At 48.9% G+C, this 22,149-nt stretch overlaps 2 protein-coding genes across 2 annotated transcripts; one reads left to right on the top strand and one right to left on the bottom strand.

The window, feature by feature from the left end:
• Positions 1-1,029: 1,029 nt before the first annotated feature.
• LOC144599177 (uncharacterized) lies at positions 1,030-6,789 on the bottom strand. The gene is made up of 2 exons (XM_078409917.1): positions 6,690-6,789; positions 1,030-3,434 (listed from the first exon to the last, which is right to left on the bottom strand). The coding sequence occupies exon 2, from the start codon at positions 3,412-3,414 to the stop codon at positions 2,341-2,343; it is 1,074 nt and encodes a 357-aa protein (XP_078266043.1). The 5' UTR covers positions 3,415-3,434; positions 6,690-6,789; the 3' UTR covers positions 1,030-2,340.
• On the top strand, positions 3,993-21,302 carry LOC144599057 (PHD finger protein 13-like). The gene is made up of 5 exons (XM_078409780.1): positions 3,993-4,037; positions 6,863-7,003; positions 13,488-13,580; positions 17,563-18,512; positions 21,131-21,302. Exons 1-5 carry the CDS (start codon positions 3,993-3,995, stop codon positions 21,300-21,302), a joined length of 1,401 nt encoding a protein of 466 aa, XP_078265906.1.
• Positions 21,303-22,149: the final 847 nt, after the last annotated feature.

Below are 22,149 nucleotides of genomic sequence, written 5' to 3'. Positions count from 1 at the left end.
GTTGGGTGGAGATATAAATAGTGAGGATGTTTGCCTCAGGATATAGAACATAAATGAGCAGGAAAATTGGGCGGAGCAGTGGCAAATGTAGTTTAATTGCGACCAGTGTGAGGTGATTCACCATGGGTCATCTATTGGCAGGACGCACATAGCAAATGCAGGGATATTCAGAAGCATTGATGTACAGACCTGGATGCCACCTGAAATGGTGGGCTACAGATCATTGATGTACAGACCTGGATGCCACCTGAAATGGTGGGCTACAGATCATTGATGTACAGACCTGGATGCCACCTGAAATGGTGGGCTACAGATCATTGATGTACAGACCTGGATGCCACCTGAAATGGTGGGCTACAGATGCAAGGTGAGATTGGATAAGTTGCGATTGTTCAGTGGAGAGCAGGAAGCTAAGGGATGACCTGAAAAGTTAATAAAATAATAAGCAGCCTAGATCATGTTGATAGTCATTGTCGTTTCCCCAGCTTTTAAGGTGAGAGGGAAAAAGTTTACGAGGAATCTGAGTGGCAACTTTTTCCACACAGAGAGTGATGGGTGTATGGAACGAGCTATCAGAGGAGGTAGTTGAAGCAGGTACTATAACAACATTTGAAAGACATTTGGTCAGATCCATGGACATGAAAGGTTCAGCCCAATACATCCATGCCGACCAAAGTGCCCATGTTTGGCCCATATCCCTCTAATCCTTATCTATCCATGTACCTGTCCAAGTGTCTTTTAAATATTGTTGCAGTACCTGCCTCAACTACCTCCGCTGGCAGCTCATTCCTTACATCCACCACCCTTTGTGTTTAAAAAGTTGCCTCTGGGATTCCTATTAAATCTTCCCCTCTCTTCTTAATTCAAAGAGTCAGTGTCATATTGCACAGGGACAATCCTGCAGCCTATTTCAGGTTTTGATGACCAAGGTGCCCACCTAAGCTGGTCCCACCAACCCATGTTTGCCCAAACATACCCAACTCAACAAACGTGTTTTCAACACAAAGTGCAAGATCGTTATAAGCAGGCTAAGCAGAAATTTATTCAAAGCAGCATCATAAATCACAAACCAAAAATCGCAGCAAGGCAGCTACAATATTTTCTCCCTCCAGTTAATGATTGTTTAATGACAAAGTGCCAACCAGAATCATTCCAAAGCTTTCCCTGATTGGCGCAATAGGGTGACCAGAGTTCAAATGAAGTTCCCTCTGGTTAACAGTGCAGAGTAAGAGACAGGCAGCTCCTGTTTCCCAGGTACATATTTCCATACACCAGGCAGTCCACATTAAATTGATTTTTTTCAACGTTCAGACCTTGAAGACACAGCATTCCCAATACTTCCGTGATCCGGAGGTAAAAACATAATGTTCCTTTCACCTTTGACACGTGATCTCTTAATATGGAGGTAGTTTCACATATCATCCTCTTCCGAGGCAAGCCGAGTAGCCAGTGGTACGCCAAGGAACAGTGAAAGGCTTGGATAGAGTGGATGTGGAGAGGATGTTTGCACGTGGGAGAGTCTAGGACCAGAGGTCATAGCCTCAAAATATAAAAATATATACTTTTAGAAAGATGAGGAATTTCTTTAGTCAGAGAGTGGTGAGTCTGTGGAATTCATTGCCACAGACGGCTGTAGAGGCCAAGTCATTGGATATTTTTAAGGTGCAGATTGACAGATTCTTGATCAGTAAAGGTGTCAGGGTTATGGGGAGAATGGGGTTGGGAGGGAAAGATAGATCAGCCATGATTGAAAGAAGGAGTAGACTTGATGGCCAAATGGCCTAATTCTACTCCTATAACTTATGAATGCTAGCTTGCCCTTGTGTTTGACACAAGCCTGCAGCTGCTGCAATTTCTGCTCAATATACCAGCTCCCACACCAAAAGAAATGTTACTGTCATCCAGAGAATTGAAATTCCTTGCACAACATTGGGAATATTTTACAGTAAAATAAACCTGAGGAAGCTTGGAAACACTCAACAGATCAGGCGGCATATGTGGAGAGAGAAACAGAGTGAACATTTCAGGTTCATAAAGCTCTCGGCAATCTGTCACAAAAGCCCCTTTACATCCAGAGGTATTTCAAAGCATTGTTCCTGAAGTCCCAACGGAAGGAGTATTGGGAGATTTATTCATAGGACATCTATTCAAGAGAGAGTTAGATATAGCTCTTAGGGCTAGCAGAATCAAGGGATATGAGGAAAAAGCAGGAACAATAAACTGATTTTGGATGATCAGCCATGATCATATTGAATGGCGGTGCTGGCTCGAAGGGCCGAATGGCCTGCACCTGTTTTCTATGTTTCTATTAAGTGTGGACCCCAGCAGGTTTCTCCAGAATTATTCTTCCCCTGCCAGGGCTGGGTTTAGCGGCTGTATTTCTGGCAAGACTGCTCTGATGTGGAAGTCTTCCAGCTTCTCCACTGTTTCCTGCCAGAAGTCAGTGTCGAACTTCACGGGGATGATCTCAGTGTCACGGTTAGTGTGGACCACTAGATCTGCTTTGGTGACGCCCGCCACAGCCATCTGACACTGAATCTGCGTGAAATAAGGGTGGTTCTTTTTCAGCTGAAGATGGTCCTTGTTCTCCAAGCAGAAATTTCGGTCTTCGCAGGCCTCGGCGATAGTGTGGTTCCGGTGTTTGTAGGGGCATTTCACCTCCACCAGGCTCACCTTGGTCCTGGTCAGCTTGTCCAGCACCACCGCGTCGGGACTCGCCGCCAGCCAGTTCTTGGCCGGATCGATGAAGAGGCCGCAAGGACGGACCTCGACCTCTCCCTTCACCACCTCGGGCTTGAGCTTCTCGTACTGCCGGAGGGCAATGGGCTCGTGGTCAATGCCCCATTTCATGGCTGGAACAAGCACATTGGGGCCCTGGCCCGTGATGGACTTGAGGTAGGACTGCGGCACCTCGCTGCTCTTCCCGTTCACGAACTTGCTGTGGGAGATCTTGTGGGCGACGGAGGCTGTGATACGGTTACTGCGCCACTTGAACCACTCGGGGTTCTCCCGCTGCCCCTGGGTCTCCCTCTCAATTTCTGCCGCCTTCTGCTCGTTGATCTTCCGGATGGGCTGGATAGCAGCGGTAGTGGCCTTGCCCACTGCCCTGGGAGCAGGGCTGGCCTTCCTGCCGGGGGACGGAGCGCTCTTGTTGGGGCTCATTGGCTCTTTGCTGCTCGAGCTGGTGGCTCTCCGAGCTGCCGGGGCTGTGGAGCGAGGGTTTGTAGGAGTTCCCACGTTGAATGGTGTGTGGGGGCTGCCAGGCCCAGACCGGGCTCCCACACCCCGGGTCTTGGTGCCTGAGGCGGTAGGGCTGGCTGCCTCACCAACACCGGGCACTGCCCCCTTCATAGGCCTAGGCCGATTCACGTCACCTCCCGTCCTCCTCCCACGATCAGAAGGCTTTGCTGCCATTTGGAAATCGATCCAAGCTTCTGTCAAGAGAAAGATCAATGAAACACAGTGTGGCACAGCGGGTAGACCCGCTATCTCAGTGCCAGAGACCCAGGTTCGAGCCTGACCTTGGGCAGTGTGTGTGGAGTATGTACATTCGCCCGTGACCTCGTGGGATCCTCCGGGTGTTGCGGTTTCCTGATGTCTTTCAGATGTGGGAGGAAATCGGCACCCAGAGGAAACCCACACGGTCACAGAGAGAACATACAAACTCCACACAGCCAACACCTGAGGTCGAGATTGAACCTGGCACTCTGGTGCTTTGAGGCAGTGGCTTTACTGGATGCCAGCTAAGGGGTGACACAGAACACTGGGGCACACTACAGCTGAGAGCACGTCTGCAGTGAGGTTCAGTGCACAATACTCTTCCTCATTCTGGCTGTCGCTTTGCCCAGCACTTACTAAGACTAGACACAAAGTGCTGGAGTAACTTAGTGGGTCACGCAGCATCTCTGGAGAAAAGGAATAGGTGATGTTTTGGGTTTGGAACCCTTCTTCAGATTGAAAGATAGAAGCAGAGAGGAAACTGAAGGTAAGAAATGGCCAGAACAAACCAGGGCCATCAACAGATGTCATTAGGAAAGGTGGATTCTATAATGGACCATTGTTAGCTGGAGAAGATATGCTAACAAGAGGAATCCAAGGATACAAATAGTGGAACTAGTAGGACGACTAGGGTGGTGGAGGTGGGGGGGGGGGGGGGGGGGGGGAAGAAAATGCAACAGTTGCTTGAAGTTAGAAAATCAATATTCATACCACTGGGATGTAAGCTTCCCAAACAAAATATGAGGTGCTGTTCCTCCAATTTTTGTGTGACCTCACTCTAACGGTGGAGGAGGCCGAGGGCAGAAAGGTCAGTGTGGGAATGGGAAGGGGGGCTGGAATGTTTGGCAACCGGGAGATCGCGTAGCCAAGGACTGAGCAGAAGTGTTTTTGGCAGCCGGGTGATCAGTTACTGAGGCCAACTACTGGTGTTCACCCATCAATGAAAGTCCCCGCACCCTGCTGTCTCGCAATGCAATGGGATTGATTATAGCAGGCACCTGGACTAATTTAAAACAAAAAATCTGAAAATATTCAACAGGTCAGGTGTCGTCTGTGGAGAAAGTGTTACCAAACAGACACTGACCTTAAACGTTATGTGCGGTCTCAACCACTGAAAATGTCCAGCATTTTCCCTTTTTATTTCAAAGTTCTGGCATCCGCAGCTTTAATTTTGCTTTCCTGGACTCAGCCCAGTGTGATGCCTGACTAGACCGCATAGAGAATTTGTTGTCAATTAAAAGGCCAGTGTCAGTAAAAATGAATGTGAAAGTGTTCAGTTGTTCTGTGAAATTGTTGATTCACCATGGAAGCTGCTTCCTGCAGCTTTTCTGGCAGCACATTCCAGATCACAAATTCTGCCCAGAATCCTAACCGTGGAGCAGAGAAACAGGCCCTTCAGCCCACCATGTCCCTGATGACTTTCAGCTCATCTACACTCATGCCCCTCGCCTCTTTTGGGATGGAAACATAGAGATGGTATCTGATTTTACCACTTCCTCTGGCAACGTGTTCCACATATCAACAACTCTTTGTGTTTAAAAAAAAAATTCCTCTCAGATGCCCTTTAAAATTATTTTTGCTCCCCTTAATCCTGCGCCCCCCTGTTGTTGATTCCTCTACTCTCTTGTCTCTTGTTCCTTTGCTGATTGTCTTCACTCCACGTCATCTGGTCAACATCCCCTATTCCCTTGGAAATACACCCCGCCAATCTATCAAACCCTTCAAGATTTTGAGACTCCATCAAATCTTCACTCACTTTTTCTGCTCTTAAGGTAGCAGCCCCATCTTCATCTTGACTGCCCAGTAACTGAAGTCTTTCATCTCTGGAAGATCAATGAATGCATGTGCTCCCTCCAGGCTCTGACTCCAGAGTGTGGGACCCAGAGCTACTGACCACAAACCATTGACTTTTGCTTTTTCGAAAGTGTCCGACCCATGGTCGGCCCGCCAGCAGCGGCACCTGACTGCCATCTCAGAGTTTACCACCGATGTCCGCCACGTCGCGGGTAAGCTTAATGCCGTTGCTAGCGGAGCTGTACGGTTCCCGGTTGCAGCAGACCACGGCGTACCACCCACAGGCTAATGTGCTCATGGAGCGGTTTCACCGGCAACTTAAGGCGGCCCTCAGTGCGCGGCTGGACGGCCCTGACTGGGTAGACCAGCTCCCCTCGGTCCTTTTGGGCATCCGTACTGCTCCTAAGCAGGATCTCGGAACTTCGTCCACCGACCGGGGATTTCCTTCCGGAGTCCTCTGGTCAGCAGCTCTCGGTTCCGTCGGTGTTAGCATCACTCCGGGCGCGAGTGGGTTCCGTGGCTCCAGTTCCTACTTCACGTCACGGGTGTTCCATGGTGCATGAACCGCCTGCCTTGAAGGACTGTGAATTTGTGTTTCTGCGTAGGGATACCCATCGTTCCCCGTTGCAGCGGGTCTATGAAGGACCGTTCTGCGTGTTGCGTGAAGGGACGGTCACCTTCACCTTGGATGTTGGGGGCAGGAGTGAGCTCGTCTCTGTGTCCAGGCTCAAACCTGCACACTTGGATCAGGACCGCCCTGTCCTGGTCGGTCAACCACCTCAACGGGGCCGTCCTCCTGCAATTCCCACTGATCCGGGACCCCCTGCTCCTGCGGTTCCTGCAGCCCCTCTCCTTACTCGTTCTGGTCTCAAAATCCGGCTCCCTGCTAGATTCCGTACCTCGGGTTCTGGGGGGGGGGGTCATGTAGCGACCATAAGGATTGGTCCTGAGAGTCGAACCCTCGGATTGGCCAGCAAGGTCACGTGGTGGTTTTGGCGCCCAAAACTAGTCAGTGGGAAGAGAACTTCGAACAGTTTGAGTTAATGGTTGTCTGTAATCTCGGTTGTTATCCTTTGTGATTGAATATTGCTACCGCAATAAACTTCTTTAACAAAGTACAAGCCTCCAGACTCGCCATAAGAGCTTAGATTTAGTGCCAGACCCTCCGAACCCGGTGTGCCAGGTGCCAGGGAGGGAGGGGTGGGTTTGGGTGATGAGGCTGGAAGATCAGGGGGATGGGGTGGGCTGTGGGTGGACGAGGAGTAGTGGGAGGAAGTGCAGGGAGATCCCAACCCATTCCCTCCCTGAAGCATTGGTGTTTACTGTCAATGCCGCTTTGGGCACTGGCTGAGCTATACTCCGGGGGACACTTCAGGATCCCGGAGTCTGCCGCTTACCTGTAATCCAGGGATAGGAGCCCAACTCTGGCACCAAGAACAGGCTCCTGGCGGGTGTGACTGGACGCCTCTCTCTCTCTCTCTCTCTCTCTCACTTGCCTCCACGCCCCAGACACACGGCTCCTCCTCGCTCCTGATGCATTCACTCATATTTAAACCACTATATTTAAAAGGGCACTGCAAGGTGGACCCCACTCGACACCTCTGAGCCACTGCGTGCTCACAGCAGACGTCCGGGAGTGTCTGGAATAACAGCGGGATGTTTACCTGGATGTTGTCGGGACTCGCCTGAGCTACATGAGGAGTTTTGGCAGGTTGGGAGTGCATTCCTTGGATTGCAGGAGGCTGAATGGTGATTTTACAGAGGTGGATAAAATCATGACGGGAATAGGTGGGTAGAAACAAAATGCTGGAGTAACTCAGCGGGTCAGACAGCATCTCAGGAGAGAAGGAATGGGTGACGTTTCGGGTTGAGACCCTTCTTCAGACCCGAAACGTCACCCATTCCTTCTCTCCTGAGAAGCTGCCTGACCCGCTGAGTTACTCCAGCATTTTGTGTCTACCTACGATTTGAACCAGCATCTGCAGTTATTTTCCTACGGGAATAGGTAGAGTGAATGCACACGTTTGCCCAGGAGAGGGGAATCGAGAACCAGAGGACATAGATTTAAGGTGAAGGGGGCAAGATTTAATAGGAACCTGAGGGTCAACATTTTCCACACAGAGGATGGTGGGTGTATGGAACGAGTTGCCAGAGGAGGTAGTTGGGGCAGGTACGATAATATAATTTAAATGACACTTGGACAGGTACATGGATAGGAAATGTACGACATGAGAAACTGTTGCAACGTTATACTGGCCGGCACAGTGGCACAACGGTAGAGTTGCTGCCTCACAGCGTCAGAGACCCGGGTTCAATCCTGGCTGCGGATACTGTCTGTACAGAGTTTGTCCGTTCTCCCTGTGACCGTATGGGTTACATCTAAGTGTTTCGATTTCCACCCACATCTCAAAGATGTGCATGTTTATAGGTTAATTGGCCTCTGTAAATTGTCACTGGTGTATAGGATAGAACTAGTGTAAGAGTGATCCTGGACAGCGTGGGCTCGGTGGGCTGAAGGGCTTGTTTCCACACTGTATCTCTAAACTAAACACTGGTTAGACTGCATTTAGACTCTGGGCAGCGAGGGGAAGGTGTTGAGCTGGCCGGGGAGAGGAGGGGGGATGGGGGAGCCGAGGGCAGGACCAGCGCCAGACCTCGGCCTCCACCAACGCCCAGTCTCCGCTGCTGCTGCCGCCTTTCCCCTTGGCCCACCTCAGGCTCGTGGTTACCCGATCACGTCCAGGCCCAGGCTCTGGCTGCTTCCCCCGGCACCAGGCAGGCCTGACTCTCCCACTTCTACGGAGCCGCCTAACCCACCCCCAAGACATAGGCGGCCGAGCCCTGCTCAACGGGCCCGAACTGCGCAGGCATGGATGCGTTTGTTCTGTGCACGCGCGGATGCGGCGGCCATCTTATGTAAGTACCAGATTAACGGAGCCCCAACTGCGCAAGCGCGGTTTTTTAAACTTTAAAATGTGAATAACTTTTAAAAAAATAACACCGATTTCAATGAAACGTCTGCCATAGGACCACGGGACGACGGTGAGTAAGGTGGGCCGAAAATGGTCGCGCTATCATGTACCATTTTGGCTGTAGTTCAGGAACAAGCGAACAAAGGAAAGTTTTAGTATATAGATGTGATTGTTCTGCAGAGAGTGCAAAGGAGATTCACCAGGATATTGCCTGGTTTGGAAGACTGGGGAGAGATTGGACAGGCTGGGCTTGTTTTCTCTGGAGTGATGAAGGCTGAGGAGTGACATGATAAGGCCGTGTAAAAGTATGTGGCATTGAGAGGGAATTGGGAGTCGGAATATTGTTCCCAAGTTTGGGGGTAATAAAAAGGAGAGGGCAGAGATTTAAGGTTTGTAGGAAGGAGATTTAAAGAGGATGTGAGGGGGAAGATTTTCACAGAGAAAGTGGTTGGCATCTAGACCGTGCGGCCAGAGCAGATGGTGGAATCAGATACAATTGCTCTGTATTGCAGACATTTACATAGGACATTTAAGTCAGTGAGGTATACAGTCCTAGTGTAAGAAAATGGGATTGGAGCAAATGGAGAACAAGTTTGGCATAGAGGTGATGGCCCAAAGGGCCAGTTTCTGTGCTGCACAACTCTGTGATTCTATGACTCTCTTGCCCAGACATTTTCCCAAGGATTTTCCCATGGATTAGGGCCAGTAGCACCCTCCTCACAGTGAACACACAGTCCTTTTCCCAGGGCAGAGGATTTTAAAACTAGGGGGCATAGGCTTATGATGAGAAGGGAGAGATTTAAGAGGTGCCTCAAGGGCAACTTCTCCCTTCTGAGGGTACTGTGTGTCTGGAACGAGTTGCCAGAAGAAGCGATAGACGCAGATACAATGCTGACTTTTAAAAGACTTCTGGACAGATATTTGGATAGGAAGGGCCAACTTGGTGGGCATGGTCAAGGTGGGCCGAATGGCCTATTTCCGTGCCCTTTAACTCTTTGATTCCTTAGAGTTAATGAATCAAACAGTTTTAGGACATGAAAATAGGCCCTTCGGCCTATTGTTCCCAAGTTGGAGGATAATAAAAACGAGAGGGCAGAGGTTTAAAGTGAGAGGAAGGAGATTTAAAGAGGATGTGAGGGAAAAGATTTTTACAGAGAAAGTGGTTAGCATCTGGAATGTGTGGCGAGAGGAGATGGTGGAATCAGATGCAATCGCTCTGTACAACAGATGTTTACATCAGAAATTTATGTTGCGGCACTCCATTAATTGAACAGTGGCCCCCATCGTACCCTTTGACCCTGGGAGGTAAGAGGCAGACCAGTTGGGTCAGAGCAAGGAGTAGAGGTGACACTTTGGGGTGGTTTATAAAGAAGGGAAGGTTAGGGTTGCAAGAAGGTTGAGTTATGCTGTTTGTCAGGGAGCTGTTACTACATGAACCAGTCCAAGTTATTGGTATTCAGCTGCTCTGGCTATTTTTAACAGAGCTTGTTGCAATCTGGGAATGGGTGTGTCTGATATTATGTCTGATCACCAAAGCAACAAGTGTGATGTAGGGTCAAAAGTATTCAAAGAAGGAAAGTGAAAGTAAGGCAATCCCTCAGTACCGCCCCTCCCACAGTGCGGCTCTCCCTCAGTACTGCCCCTCCCACAGTGTGGCACTCCCTCACCGCCCCTCCCACAGTGCGGCTCTCCCTCAGTACTGCCCCTCCCACAGTGTGGCACTCCCTCACCGCCCCTCCCACAGTGCGGCTCTCCCTCAGTACTGCCCCTCCCACAGTGTGGCACTCCCTCACCGCCCCTCCCACAGTGCGGCTCTCCCTCACTGCCCCTCCCACAGTGTGGCTCTCCCTCACCGCCCCTCCCACAGTGCGGCTCTCCCTCACCGCCCCTCCCACAGTGCGGCTCTCCCTCACTGCCCCTCCCACAGTGCGGCTCTCCCTCACTGCCCCTCCCACAGTGCGGCGCTCCCTCACTGCCCCCCCCACAGTGCGGCACTCCCTCAGTACTGCCCCTCCCACAGTGCGGCACTCCTTCAGTACTGCCCCTCCCACAATGCGGCTCTCCCTTACTTCCCCTCCCATAATGCGGCGCTCCTTCACTGCCCCCCCCACAGTGCGGCACTCCCTCAGTACTGCCCCTCCCACAGTGCGGCACTCCTTCAGTACTGCCCCTCCCACAGTGCGGCACTCCTTCAGTACTGCCCCTCCCACAGTGCGGCACTCCTTCAGTACTGCCCCTCCCACAGTGCGGCACTCCCTCACTGCCCCTCCCACAGTGCGGCACTCCTTCAGTACTGCCCCTCCAACAGTGCGGCTCTCCCTCACTGCCCCTCCCACAGTGCGGCACTCCTTCAGTACTGCCCCTCCCATAGTGCGGCGCTCCCTCACTGCCCCCCCCCACAGTGCGGCACTCCTTCAGTACTGCCCCTCCAACAGTGCGGCTCTCCCTCACTGCCCCTCCCATAGTGCGGCGTTCCCTCACTGCCCCTCCCACAGTGTGGCACTCCCTCACTGCCCCTCCCACAGTGCGGCGCTCCCTCACCGCCCCTCCCACAGTGCGGCTCTCCCTCAGTACTGGCGGGAACAGGTCTGTTACTGTATGACACTGGGTACAGTACTAGTATAACATTGGAGTACAGTACTGGGGATAGGGCTGTTATTGTATAACAATGTGGTGAGAGGGTCAGATTTGTTTGTGGGGAAGTAAATAAGATGGTGGATTAACAGTGTTCCACTGCTGTGTCTTACAACAGTGGAGTAAATTGGCTGAATTGTGGTTTATGCTTAGGACACAATGGAGAAAGATGCAATGTGATTGTTATCATACATTCATAGAAATATGCAAAGCAAGACCACTCACTCCAAGGCTGCGTGCTCCATATGACCATGATTTTGTAGATGATGGGCAGCCACTGTTCGTAATACAAATCTACAGCAGTGACATCATCCTGGTAAATCTCTTCCCTCCAGCACCTTTTCTGTAATGTGGTGACCAGAACTGTTTGCTGTCATCTAGATGTGGCTCAGCTGGCTTTCTGATAAACCAATAAGGTACATGGAGTTCATCTGCCTGAGCCATCTCTCTCCTTGTCCTGCTGCCTTCAGGAATCTCTTGTTATATGTTCAAAGATTAAAGATACAGTGTGGAAACGGGCCCTTCAGCCCACCAAATCAACCCCAACAATCGATCACTCCGTATGCTTGCTCTATGTTACCCCACTTTCACATCCTACACATTGGGTACAATTTACAGAAGCCAATTGACTTACAAAGTTACAAACTGTGCGCCTTCGGAGTATGTGAGGAAACCAGAGCTCTCGGAGAAAACCCGTGCGATCGCAGGGAGAACGTTCAAACTCCGTACAGACAGCACCCACAGTCAGGATCGAACTTGGGTATCTGGCACTGTGAGGTAGCAACTCAACCACTGCGCCACTGTGCTGATCCTTGCCTTCCTCCACATTTCCAGATATTGTGCGTCCCACAAACACCACATAAACACCTCCAGTTTAAATTCCATTGGGAATATTTTGGAGGACCAAGAACCCTCTCGGTTGGTGATTCGACACGGTTAAAGTCATTTTAACAGTGGGCGTGTGGATAACAAACTGGAATCTCATTGTTCATCCCTGCACAATGCCAGGATCGTTTGTACTTGGCCCAGTACACCTTCCATTTTGTCTTGGTTGACTGACATTTCAATTTAATAATAGTTAATTGAGGATGTACATTGCCTTTAGAACACCAATAAGTCACATCCAGTTGATGATCTGACCTTTCTCGACATATAGGGTTTAATGGTGTTTTGTATATTGATGGCTAGCAACTTGTTACAGAGACTTAACAATAGCTTCATGTTTATCTGCAGCCATTGAATCATTACTTCCATGCTTCCACATAGTGCACACAGGGTCAGGCCCTTCGGGCACATCTTCTCTGTGCCAATCTAACTAATCCCTTTTGCCTGCATGTGGTTTCTGTCCCTCTATTCCTTATTCCTTATACCGGTGAGATACTTCTGTGCCTGCCCCAAACCTTTGCATCCTTCCCATAGTGTGATGACCAGAACTGCACACCATGCAAAAATGTGGCCTATAGACGTTTTATACTGCTGCAGCATGATCTCCTGATGATGGAGGCAAGCATGTTGTATATGTTCTTAACCACCCTCTCTAGTTTTAGTGCACTATGGACTTGCATCCCAATATCCTTCTGTATGTCAATGGCTCTCTGGGTCCTCCCAATCACTGTATACATCCATCTTGCATTTGACTTTCCAAAAGCAACTTGTCCTGACAAAACTGGAATATTATAGCCTCAACAGGCTGAGAGAAGGGCAGAACAGGCAGCTCAATGTTCCAGGGCACAGATGCTAGAGGTGTGATAGAAATACAAGTATGAAAGGAGGGGTGCTGCCATTTTGATCAGGGAGGACATAAACACAGTGATAGGAGAGGATATTTGTGGGGAATAAACCAGTGAGTTCTACAAGTCGGCCATAAAGGATGATCTCTGATGGAACTGTACTATAGGTCCGAAAAAGCCTGCGGGAATTAGAGGAGCAGATGTTTGGAGAGATTGCAGATAGCTGTAAGAATAATTGCGTAGTGGTAATGGGAGATTTTAATTTCCTTAATATTGAATAGTCATCCATAGTGTTTTTTTTAACTTGAGGAATGATGGGTGCCTAGAACACGCTGTCAGGGGTGATAGTGCAAGCAGATATGATAATAGCATTTAGATAAGACACATGGATAGGCAGGAAAGGAAGGATATGGATCAAGTGCAGGTAGAGGAGACTAGTTTAACTTGGCTCCATGTTCAGCACAGATATCGTGGGCCGAATGTGGTACTGTTCTATGTTCTGTCTTATGCTGGCTTTAGATTCAGCTCATCAGTGAAATATCCTCTTGGCATCCACCATGTCAAGTGCTCTCCATAATCTTGTATCTTCCATGCGTAGAATAACACCATAACCAAGCTACCTATTCCAGTCCATCCGCAACAACTGGACTCTGGAGGTTTATACAGCGGCTGGAGGTAGAATGGCGGAGCTGGTGGGTGGGAGTGGAAATGTGGGCCAGTGTCAGACATCTGATAGGAATCATGACGGGTCATTAGTGGGTCCAGGTGATCGCGGGCTCATCGATCTACCGGAGCAGTTGGGTTGGTTGTCTAAATGGATTTGCCAAGTCTTTGAAACATTACGTTGTTTTATTTTTAGCCACCAAAGAAGAGGCAAAGGACAGTGGAGGACTTCAACCAATTCTGTACCTTTGTGTTGGCGTATGCTGGCTATATTCCATATCCCAAAGAGGTAAGGCTACCCTGCCTGTTCTGCTTGGGTCAGCAGTAAGTTCTCCTGCTTTTTTCCAATTGGTTTCTCTTGAGTAGGATGTTGGTTTAACCTCAATGAAAGTGCAAAAATGTCTAACTAAATAGAACATTCTAGACGAAGGAATGTCTTGACCTTAAACTCCTGGAAAATCTGCCAGAGGAACTCTCCCTTATTAAACTTTTGTATATCAGTGGTTTGACCTCAGCAGAAGGATTGTGTCCCATTCGGGGCTCCACACATTAGGAAGGATATTAAAGTGTTGGAAAGAATGCAGATGAGATTTAGCAATGTAGTCCTGTGAATGGAAGTTTCACTTGGTTGGAGAGACTGGGGGAGAAGGGCTGCTCTCTAGAGCAGAGGAGGTCAGTTCATAATCATCAGTCAGTGTTGATTAGGAGTTTAGGAGTCATGTTGCAGTTATATAAGACGTTAGTGTGGCCACATTTATTATTGTGTTTATTGAGTATTGTGTTCAGTTTTGGTCATCATGTTATTGGAAAGATGTTATCAAGCTGGAAAGGGTGCAGGGAGGATTTACGAGGATGTTGCCAGGACTCGAGGGCTTGAGCTATTGGGAGAGATTGAGCAAACTGGGTCTTTATTCCTTGGAGCGCAGGAACCTGAGGGGTGATCTTATAGAGGTTTTGCAAAATCACGAGAGGAATAGATCGGGTAAACGCACAGAAAACATTTGCCCAGAATAGGGGAATCGAGAACCAGAGGACATTGGTTTAAGGTGAGGGGGGAAAAATTTAATAGGAACCTGAGGAGTAACTTTATTACACAAAGGATGGTGGGTGTGCGGAACGGGCTGCTGGAGGAGGTAGTTGAGGTAGGGACTATCGCAACATTTAAGAAACATTTAAACAGGTCAATGGATAGGATAGACACTAAATGCTGGAGTAACACAGCGGGACAGGCAGCATCTCTGGAGAGAAGGAATGGGTAACATTTCGGGTCGAGACCCTTCTTCAGACTCTTAAATGGATAGGATAGGTTTGGAGGGATAAGGGCCAAATGCAGGCAGGTGGGACCAGGGAAATGTTGGTCGGCGGGGTAAGTTGGGCCGGAGGGCCTGTTTCCACGCTGTATGAATCTGTGAGAGGCTTCAGCAGATAAATCAAGAGACAATGTTTCCAGTGGCAAGAGAGTACTTGTCGCTGGACAATATGGATTGCAGGGAGTAGCAAAGGAGCGGCCGGGCTAGTGAGAATCTTTTTTACACCATAAATTGTTGTGACTTGAGACATGGCGAATGAAACGGTGGTGAAGGTCGATTCAACAGGAACCAGATAAATGGAGCAGGATCCTCTGTATGGATATGGGGCTGGTGGATGGGCTCTTTCCAAGGGTTGACATAGACCTGATGGACTGCATAGCCTCCTGCTTCAAAATGCCATGATTCTTTTGTTTTAAATAAAAATGAGGAACAGATGGTTTGGATTCTTGCCAAGGCAAATCGCATTTGAAACCATCTCAAGGGACTGGTTGTTTCCAAGAGTGGTCAATGGTTTGTTTAGCTGATGTCTGAATGACGGGACATGTTGGTTGGCGGGGTAAGTTGGGCCGAAGGGCCTGTTTCCACGCTGTATGAATCTAAAACTTCAGCAGATAAATCAAGAGAAAATACTTCCAGTGGCAGAACAAGGATGGTCACGGGTCTGTACTCCACTTTCACATGGTCCAGTATTTTAATAATATACAGGTACACCACCGATTTACCAGCATATGATGGTCCGGCACCTCCTTTATTCCAGACAAAATTCCGAGAGCATTGTGTGTGGAGCACGCTCTTTTGGGACATGTGCCTCTGTCCTGAAAGAGTTAATTGTTTACTTCTGTGTTAATTTCTTTATTTAAGTTTCCAGCAGTCCATGGTGCTTTAGAGACACAGGAGGGGTATAATTAGTGGGTCAGAGATGGATTGTTGAATTATTACGTGACCTCTGTTGGTCTGGCAAAATGGATAATCCAACAAGGCTCTGGAACCATAGGTGCAAGAAAATTGATGGTGTACCTGTACTCTATCACAGGGTTCACCTGCTTGATGTGGTTTTACGTCAATACTCCCCATGGATGGCTGAAAAATGCATCTGGTGAAAATGATCATTTCCCTTTTACATTGGCTAACGTTCTTCCACCAACAGCTCTGCCTAAGACTGGCCAAAATTGGTATTACCTTTTACTGCACAGAAACCTGCCGTGTATCTTTCTGAATAAGGGTCCTGACCTGAAATGTCACCTATCTGCATTCACCAGAGATGCTGCCTGACCCGCTGAGTTACTCCAACGTGTTGTGTCTGTTTTCGTAAACCAGCATCTGCAGTTCCTTGTATCCACATATATCTTTGCATCTTGGTTTGTGGCAAGTGTTTACATCAGCCTCCCCACTGGTATTCTCCTGCAGACATTGACTGTGGGTTTTTGGTCAAACACAACACCCATCTGCTGGGGAGGTATGGTGCCAGAATTGATTCTGAATTGGGCTCCTTTGTACATTCCAGGATGGGAGAACAGCTACTCACCCAAATAATATGCAAAGTGCTGGAGTAACTTTGTGGGGCAAACAGTATCTTTGGAGAATATGGAAAGGTGACGTTTCGGGTTGGGACCCTTTTTCAGACTGTGATTTCAGATCCTCTGCGATTCTAGCTTCTTACCCAATGCATGTATCCGAAAAGAAAAGGATGGGTATAAAATGTATTTACAGAGCAGGAAAAGAACCTGGTCCACCTGTAGAAACAAGGAACTGCAGATGCAGGTTTAAGAAGTGTCTTTGGTTTATATGTTCTAGTCGATACTTTATGCATTTTGGGAGTTTCCTCCATCTCTCCACCCCTCCATCTCATCCTATCAGCACATCTTTCTACTTCAGTCTGAAGAAGGGCCTTGACCCGATACGTCACCCATTCCTTCTCGCCAGAGATGCTGCCTGTCCCGCTGAGTTACTCCAGCATTTTGTGTCTACCATCTATCTACTTCCTTCTCCCTCATGAATTTATCTAACTTCCTCTTAAATGCATCAATACTATTCTAAGACAGCATGACGTGTTGTCATGTTTCTTTTTGCTAATTCTCTTCTGAATTTATTAGACTTTGACTTACTGAATTACTTCGTAAACTAGCATCTGCAGTTCATTTTTTCTGCATTACTATATACTCTGACCACAATGGCAAAAAGCTGGAAGTGCATTTAAATGAAAATCGTCCTGCTTTTCGTGACAGCAGCTTTCTCCCCGTCCAAATCTCAACTTTATCACCTATCCTTTTCTCTCCCCTTCTCTTTCCTGTTTCCCCCATAGCGAGCACACATTTCTCCCACTCCCCCTCTGCCCCTTCAACCTATATCTCTCCCTCCAGTTTTAGATTTCACTCCTTCTCTTCTCTCTGTATCTGATATCCCCATTGTCATTTACTCTACCCAAGTGTCCAGCTCGCTTGTATTCACCTATCACTTGTCAGCCTATCCTCCACCCCCACCTCTTTTTTTTTCCCAGTTGTGATCCGGCTACTCCCTCAGCCTGGATTAGAGGGTATTAGCTTCAGGGAGAAGTTGGGTAGACCTGGATTGTTTCTCTGGAATGTTGGAGGTTGAAGGGAGACTTGATAAAATTATGAAAGGAATAGTCAGATCCCTATTTCCCAGGGTGGAAATGTCCAACACTTGAGGGCAAAGCTGTATGGTGAGAGGCGGAAGTTTTTTACACAGAAAGTTGCGGCATCTGGGACACAATGCCAGGTGGTGGTGGAGACAGACACGATAGTGGCATTTAAGAGGCTTTTAGGTAGGTGCAGGGAATGGAGGCAAATTGATCACATGCAGGCAGATGAAACCAGTTTAACATGGCATCATGTTCGGCACAAACACATGCTGTACTGTTCTATGTTTAACTGTTAATGTTGTCTGAGTTCCTCCAGCACTTTGTGTTTTAATTACTGTTCTGTCCTTCTCCATCCTCAGCATGACCCCTGGGCACACGCCAGCCTGAGTCCTCGCAACAGCACTGGCAGCACCCTAGACAGCGACAGCTGGGAGTCCTCGCGCTCGTCAGACTCCCACGTGCTGCACTGCGGCAGGAAACTAAAGTGTGCGGGTGCCAAAGATGGGGCAAAGCGGGGGAAGGTGGACGGCCTGTGGCTGGAACGGCCTGGGTTCTCCAGCTCACTCTTCAACACCCCAGAGAAGTTTAAGTCCGAGAAGCCGAAGAAGAAGATCTCCTCGAAGAAAGCTAGTCTGGAAGGTGCACAGAGGAGGAAGAGTGCTGAAGGTGGGAAGAGAATGGGCTTGGAAAGCATCAAGAAGGTGCTGGAAGTGTCCCGACCTCCCGCCCAGCTTCCCAAAGCAGTTGAGACCCGGCCTACTGTCGAGAAGATGCCGCAGAGCGACACGGAGTCCGACGAGGAAACGCTGAAGATCGCCCTGCAGGCCGAAGAGATCTGCAAGCCGGCCCCAGTGCTGGAGGAGGTTAAGGAGCAGGCAGTAGATCCTGGGATAACCCCAGTGAGTGAGCCAGAGAAAGAGGTCATGACAGACCAGGGGGAGGTGAAGCAGCCAGGTGGAAAGGAGCAGGTAGAAGGTCAGAATGTGGAATATCAGCCGGAGGAAGATCAGCCAGTGGGAGTTCAGTCAATGGAAGATCAGCCGGTGGGAGATCAGCCAATGGAAGATCAGCTGGTGGAAGATCAGCCAATGGAAGATCAGCCGGTGGAAGATCAGCCAATGGAAGATCAGCCAGTGGGAGATCAGTCAATGGAAGATCAGCCGGTGGAAGATCAGCCGGTGGGAGATCAGCCGGTGGGAGATCAGTCAATGGAAGATCAGCTGGTGAGAAATCAACCGGTGAAAGATCAGCCGGCGGAAGATCAGCCAGTGGAAAATCAGAAGGAGGAGGAGGAGGAGGACAGGAGGACGTGGTGTTCAGAGGGAGAGAGAGAGAAAGAATTATAGAAACATAGAAAATAGTTGCAGGATTAGGCCATTCAGCCCTTTGAACCAGCACAGCCATTCAATATGATCATGGTTGATCATCAAAAATCAGTACCCTGTTCCTGCTTTCTCCCCATATCCCTTGATTCTGTTCGCCCTAAGAGCTATATCTAACTCTCTTTTGAAAACATCCAGTGAATTGGCCTCCTGCCTTCTGTGGCAGAGAATTCCACAGATTCACAACCCCTCTGAAAATGCTTTTCCTCATCTCAGTCCTAAATGGCCTACCCCTTATTCTTACACTGTGACCACTGGTTCTGGACTCCCCCAACATCGGGAACATTTTTCCTTCATCTAGTCTGTCCAATTCCTGAAGAATTATATATATGTTTCTAAAAGATCCCCTCTCACCTTTCTCAATTCCAGTGTATACAAGCCCAGTCAATCCATTCTTTCACGTCAGTCCCGCCATCCCGGGAATTAACCTGGTGAACCTACGCTGCCCTCCTTCTGAAGAAGGGTCGTGACCCGAAACATCACCCATCGTGACTCGAAACGTCACCCAATGCTGCCTGACCCGCTGAATTACTCCAGCACTTTGTGTCTATCTTAAGAAGTGTCTTACACTGATTGGAGAGTTGTGAGCTACCCAGCTGGTGCATGTTTTGTGTGCACTTGGGAATATTTTCTCAGCCCAGCAACAACAGCAGGGCGATATCTTACACCTCCCACACCCACCTCCTGTCCTGGCCCCTCCACACTGCAACTGATTATCAGCTGATACGTTTGTGTTTGAGACCATGGCGTGGGTGTTTATCCAGGGCCTTCTAATTGCAGGCTGGGAGTGTTCTCTCCCGGGGTAGTCGGACGGTGTAGTCTCGGGTGTCCCCTGGGGAAGTCTCCTGGACTACTCCTGGGTGTCTCCTGGTCTACTCCTGCGGTAGACTCCTGGTGTACTGCTGGGGTAGTCAGCTGGTGTACTCCTAGGGTAGTCACCTGGTGTACACCTGGGGTAGTCAGCTGGGGAATGGTGATGGAATTTAATACAGAGAAATGTGAGGCGTTGTATTGTGGGAAGTCCAACATGGGCGGGTCCAACACAATGACAGTTGTAGAGCAGAGGAATCTAGGAGTGCAGGAATATGGTTCCTTGAAGGTGGAGTTGCAGATAGTTTGGGTGGTCAAAAAGACTTTTGGCACATTGGCCTTCATCAGTCAGAGCATTGAGTATGGAAGTTGGGAGGTCATGTTGCAGTTGTATAAGACGTTGTTAGTGAGGCTGCATTTAGAGTATTGTGTTCGGTTCTGGGCATCATGTTGCAGAAAACGTGTCAAGCTGGAAAGGGTACAGATTTACGAGAATGTTGCCAGGACTAGAGGGTCAGTAGGCTGGGAATCTTCCTTGGAGCGCAGGCGAATGGGGGATGATCTTATAGAGGTGTATAAAATCATGAGAGGAATAGATTGGGTAGATGCACCGAGTCTCTTGGCCAGAGTAGGGGAATTGAGGACCAGAGGACATAGGTTTAAGGTGAAGGGGAAAAGATTTAATAGGAGTCTGAGGGGTAACCTTTTCATACAAATGGTGATGGGTGTAGGAACAGGCTGCCAGAGGAGGTAGACCAAATGCGAGCATGTGGGACTAGTGCAGCTGGGAAATGGTGGCGTGAGCAAGCTGGGCCAAAGGGCCTGTTTCCACACTGTATAGCTCTATGACTCTAGTCACCTGGTGTACTCCTGAAGTAGTCTCCTGGACATGTTAGACCACCCGAGGGTTGTTAGCAACCAACTCATTGGTATGCGGTTTGACTGGCATACCAGAGCCAGACTCAGGAAGGATGACAGATTGGGAAGGATGACCTACCTGCCTTCACGGACACCCAAGAGGCAGTGGTTGATTCCAGTGGCAGTGGAGTATGGAGTGGGTTTCTGCAAGGAGTTAATGGGGCAGTTGTCTTTAGCAATGCCGTGGGTAAACAGGAAGAGAATTTGAATGCTGCATATACGAGTATATTGCCAGGACTCAAGGGGCCCGAGCTGTAAGGAGAGGATGGGCAGGCTAGGAATCTATTTGTTGGAGCACAGGAGGCTGTGGGGTGATCATACAAAGGCGTATTAAATCATGAGGGGGATGGATAGGGTGAATGTACAGTCATTTATAAATAGTAGGGGAATCGTGAACTAGAGGCATAGATTTTAAGCGAGAGGAACCTGAGGGGCAACTTTACCCCCACAGAGGGATATGGAACAAGCTGTCAGAGGAGGTAGTTGAGGCTGGTACAATGACAGCATTGAAAAGACACTTGGACAAGTACAACGGGCCCATCACTAGCCCACTGTTTCAGTGCTGTATAACTTTGTGATCTCAATGACTAGCTGCTCAATGACAGCAAAAATAATGGGAGGGATATGGGTGATCAGGTGCAAATGGGGTTAGTTTAGATGGAGTATCTTGGTTGGGATGGATGAGTTGGGTGTTCTTGCTCTATGGCTCTATCCGCACTGGATATTGTACATATCTTCCATTCACTGATTGTTTCCTTTCAGAAGACGATTCCTGGGATCTGATCACGTGTTTCTGTATGAAGCCTTTTGCGGGCAGACCGATGATTGAATGCAACGAGTGTGGCACCTGGATCCACCTGTCCTGTGCTAAGATCAGAAAAGCGAACGTACCCGAGGTCTTCATCTGCCAGAAATGCAAGGACTCCAAGCAAGACATCAGGAGGTCAAACCGGGCTCGGACCGGGCCCAAGAAACGATTCAGTGAGTAGCCGGGTGATTCTGGCTGGTCTCATGGACAATCAGGAACACTTGGAACTGTGAAACCCTTTGGTTCTGGTCCTACGTGGAAGATATGCCTTTCAGACGAGGCACAGACGATTCACCGTGCATTGAATGTGTACATAATCCAAGCCCGCCCTTCAGTCCATCTGACCCGTCGTACCTTGTTTCTTTGGTGGAGTTCTTATTAAAATCTGGGACTTGGAGACTGGGACCAAGGCGGCAAGATGTTCCACGCCATCCTATTTAAGGGTCTGTGGTTTCACTGACTTTGAAGCAAGACTTCAATGTAAAGAGATGCCATAGATTATTTGTTACTGGAAATGGAGCCTGCCCATTGTCAATGGAACGGTTGGTGGGTGGGAATGGGTTGGGTTGTGGTTTATGGTGAGGGGCATGGGACTCTACTGGAGCTGGTAAGGGGGTGGGGGGATTGGGAGTGCAAGCATCCGAACATCCTTTTTAGAGCCGTGTGATGTGCACGAAGCCTGTCGAGGGGGAACACAAAGATATTGGCTCCTCCTGTGTCCGGGATGTTGTTCACTGTCCACCAAAGGTCACGTGAGTAGCCCTAGGTCCAGGTTTGAGAAAGTCCAGGCTTCCATGAATGTGTCTACCATGGTTAACGTTGGAAGTTGGGCTATGATTCAATAGCCCAACTTGGTAACTCCACGCACCCCAGCCAGTATATTGTTATAAAAAGAAGTGCAATTAAAGTTTGAGAATTGTTGCCCATTGAATGATAGGGATGAGAAGTTTGTGATCGTCCTGTTTTCAGACAATGGACTCAACAAGACACTGGCTGTGTCTTTGTCCAAGGTGTATCATCAGCCTGAG

This window comes from Rhinoraja longicauda, chromosome 13, assembly GCF_053455715.1.
Source record: "Rhinoraja longicauda isolate Sanriku21f chromosome 13, sRhiLon1.1, whole genome shotgun sequence".
Taxonomy (NCBI): Eukaryota; Metazoa; Chordata; class Chondrichthyes; order Rajiformes; family Arhynchobatidae; genus Rhinoraja; species Rhinoraja longicauda.
This window is presented reverse-complemented; position numbering and strand designations above follow the sequence as displayed.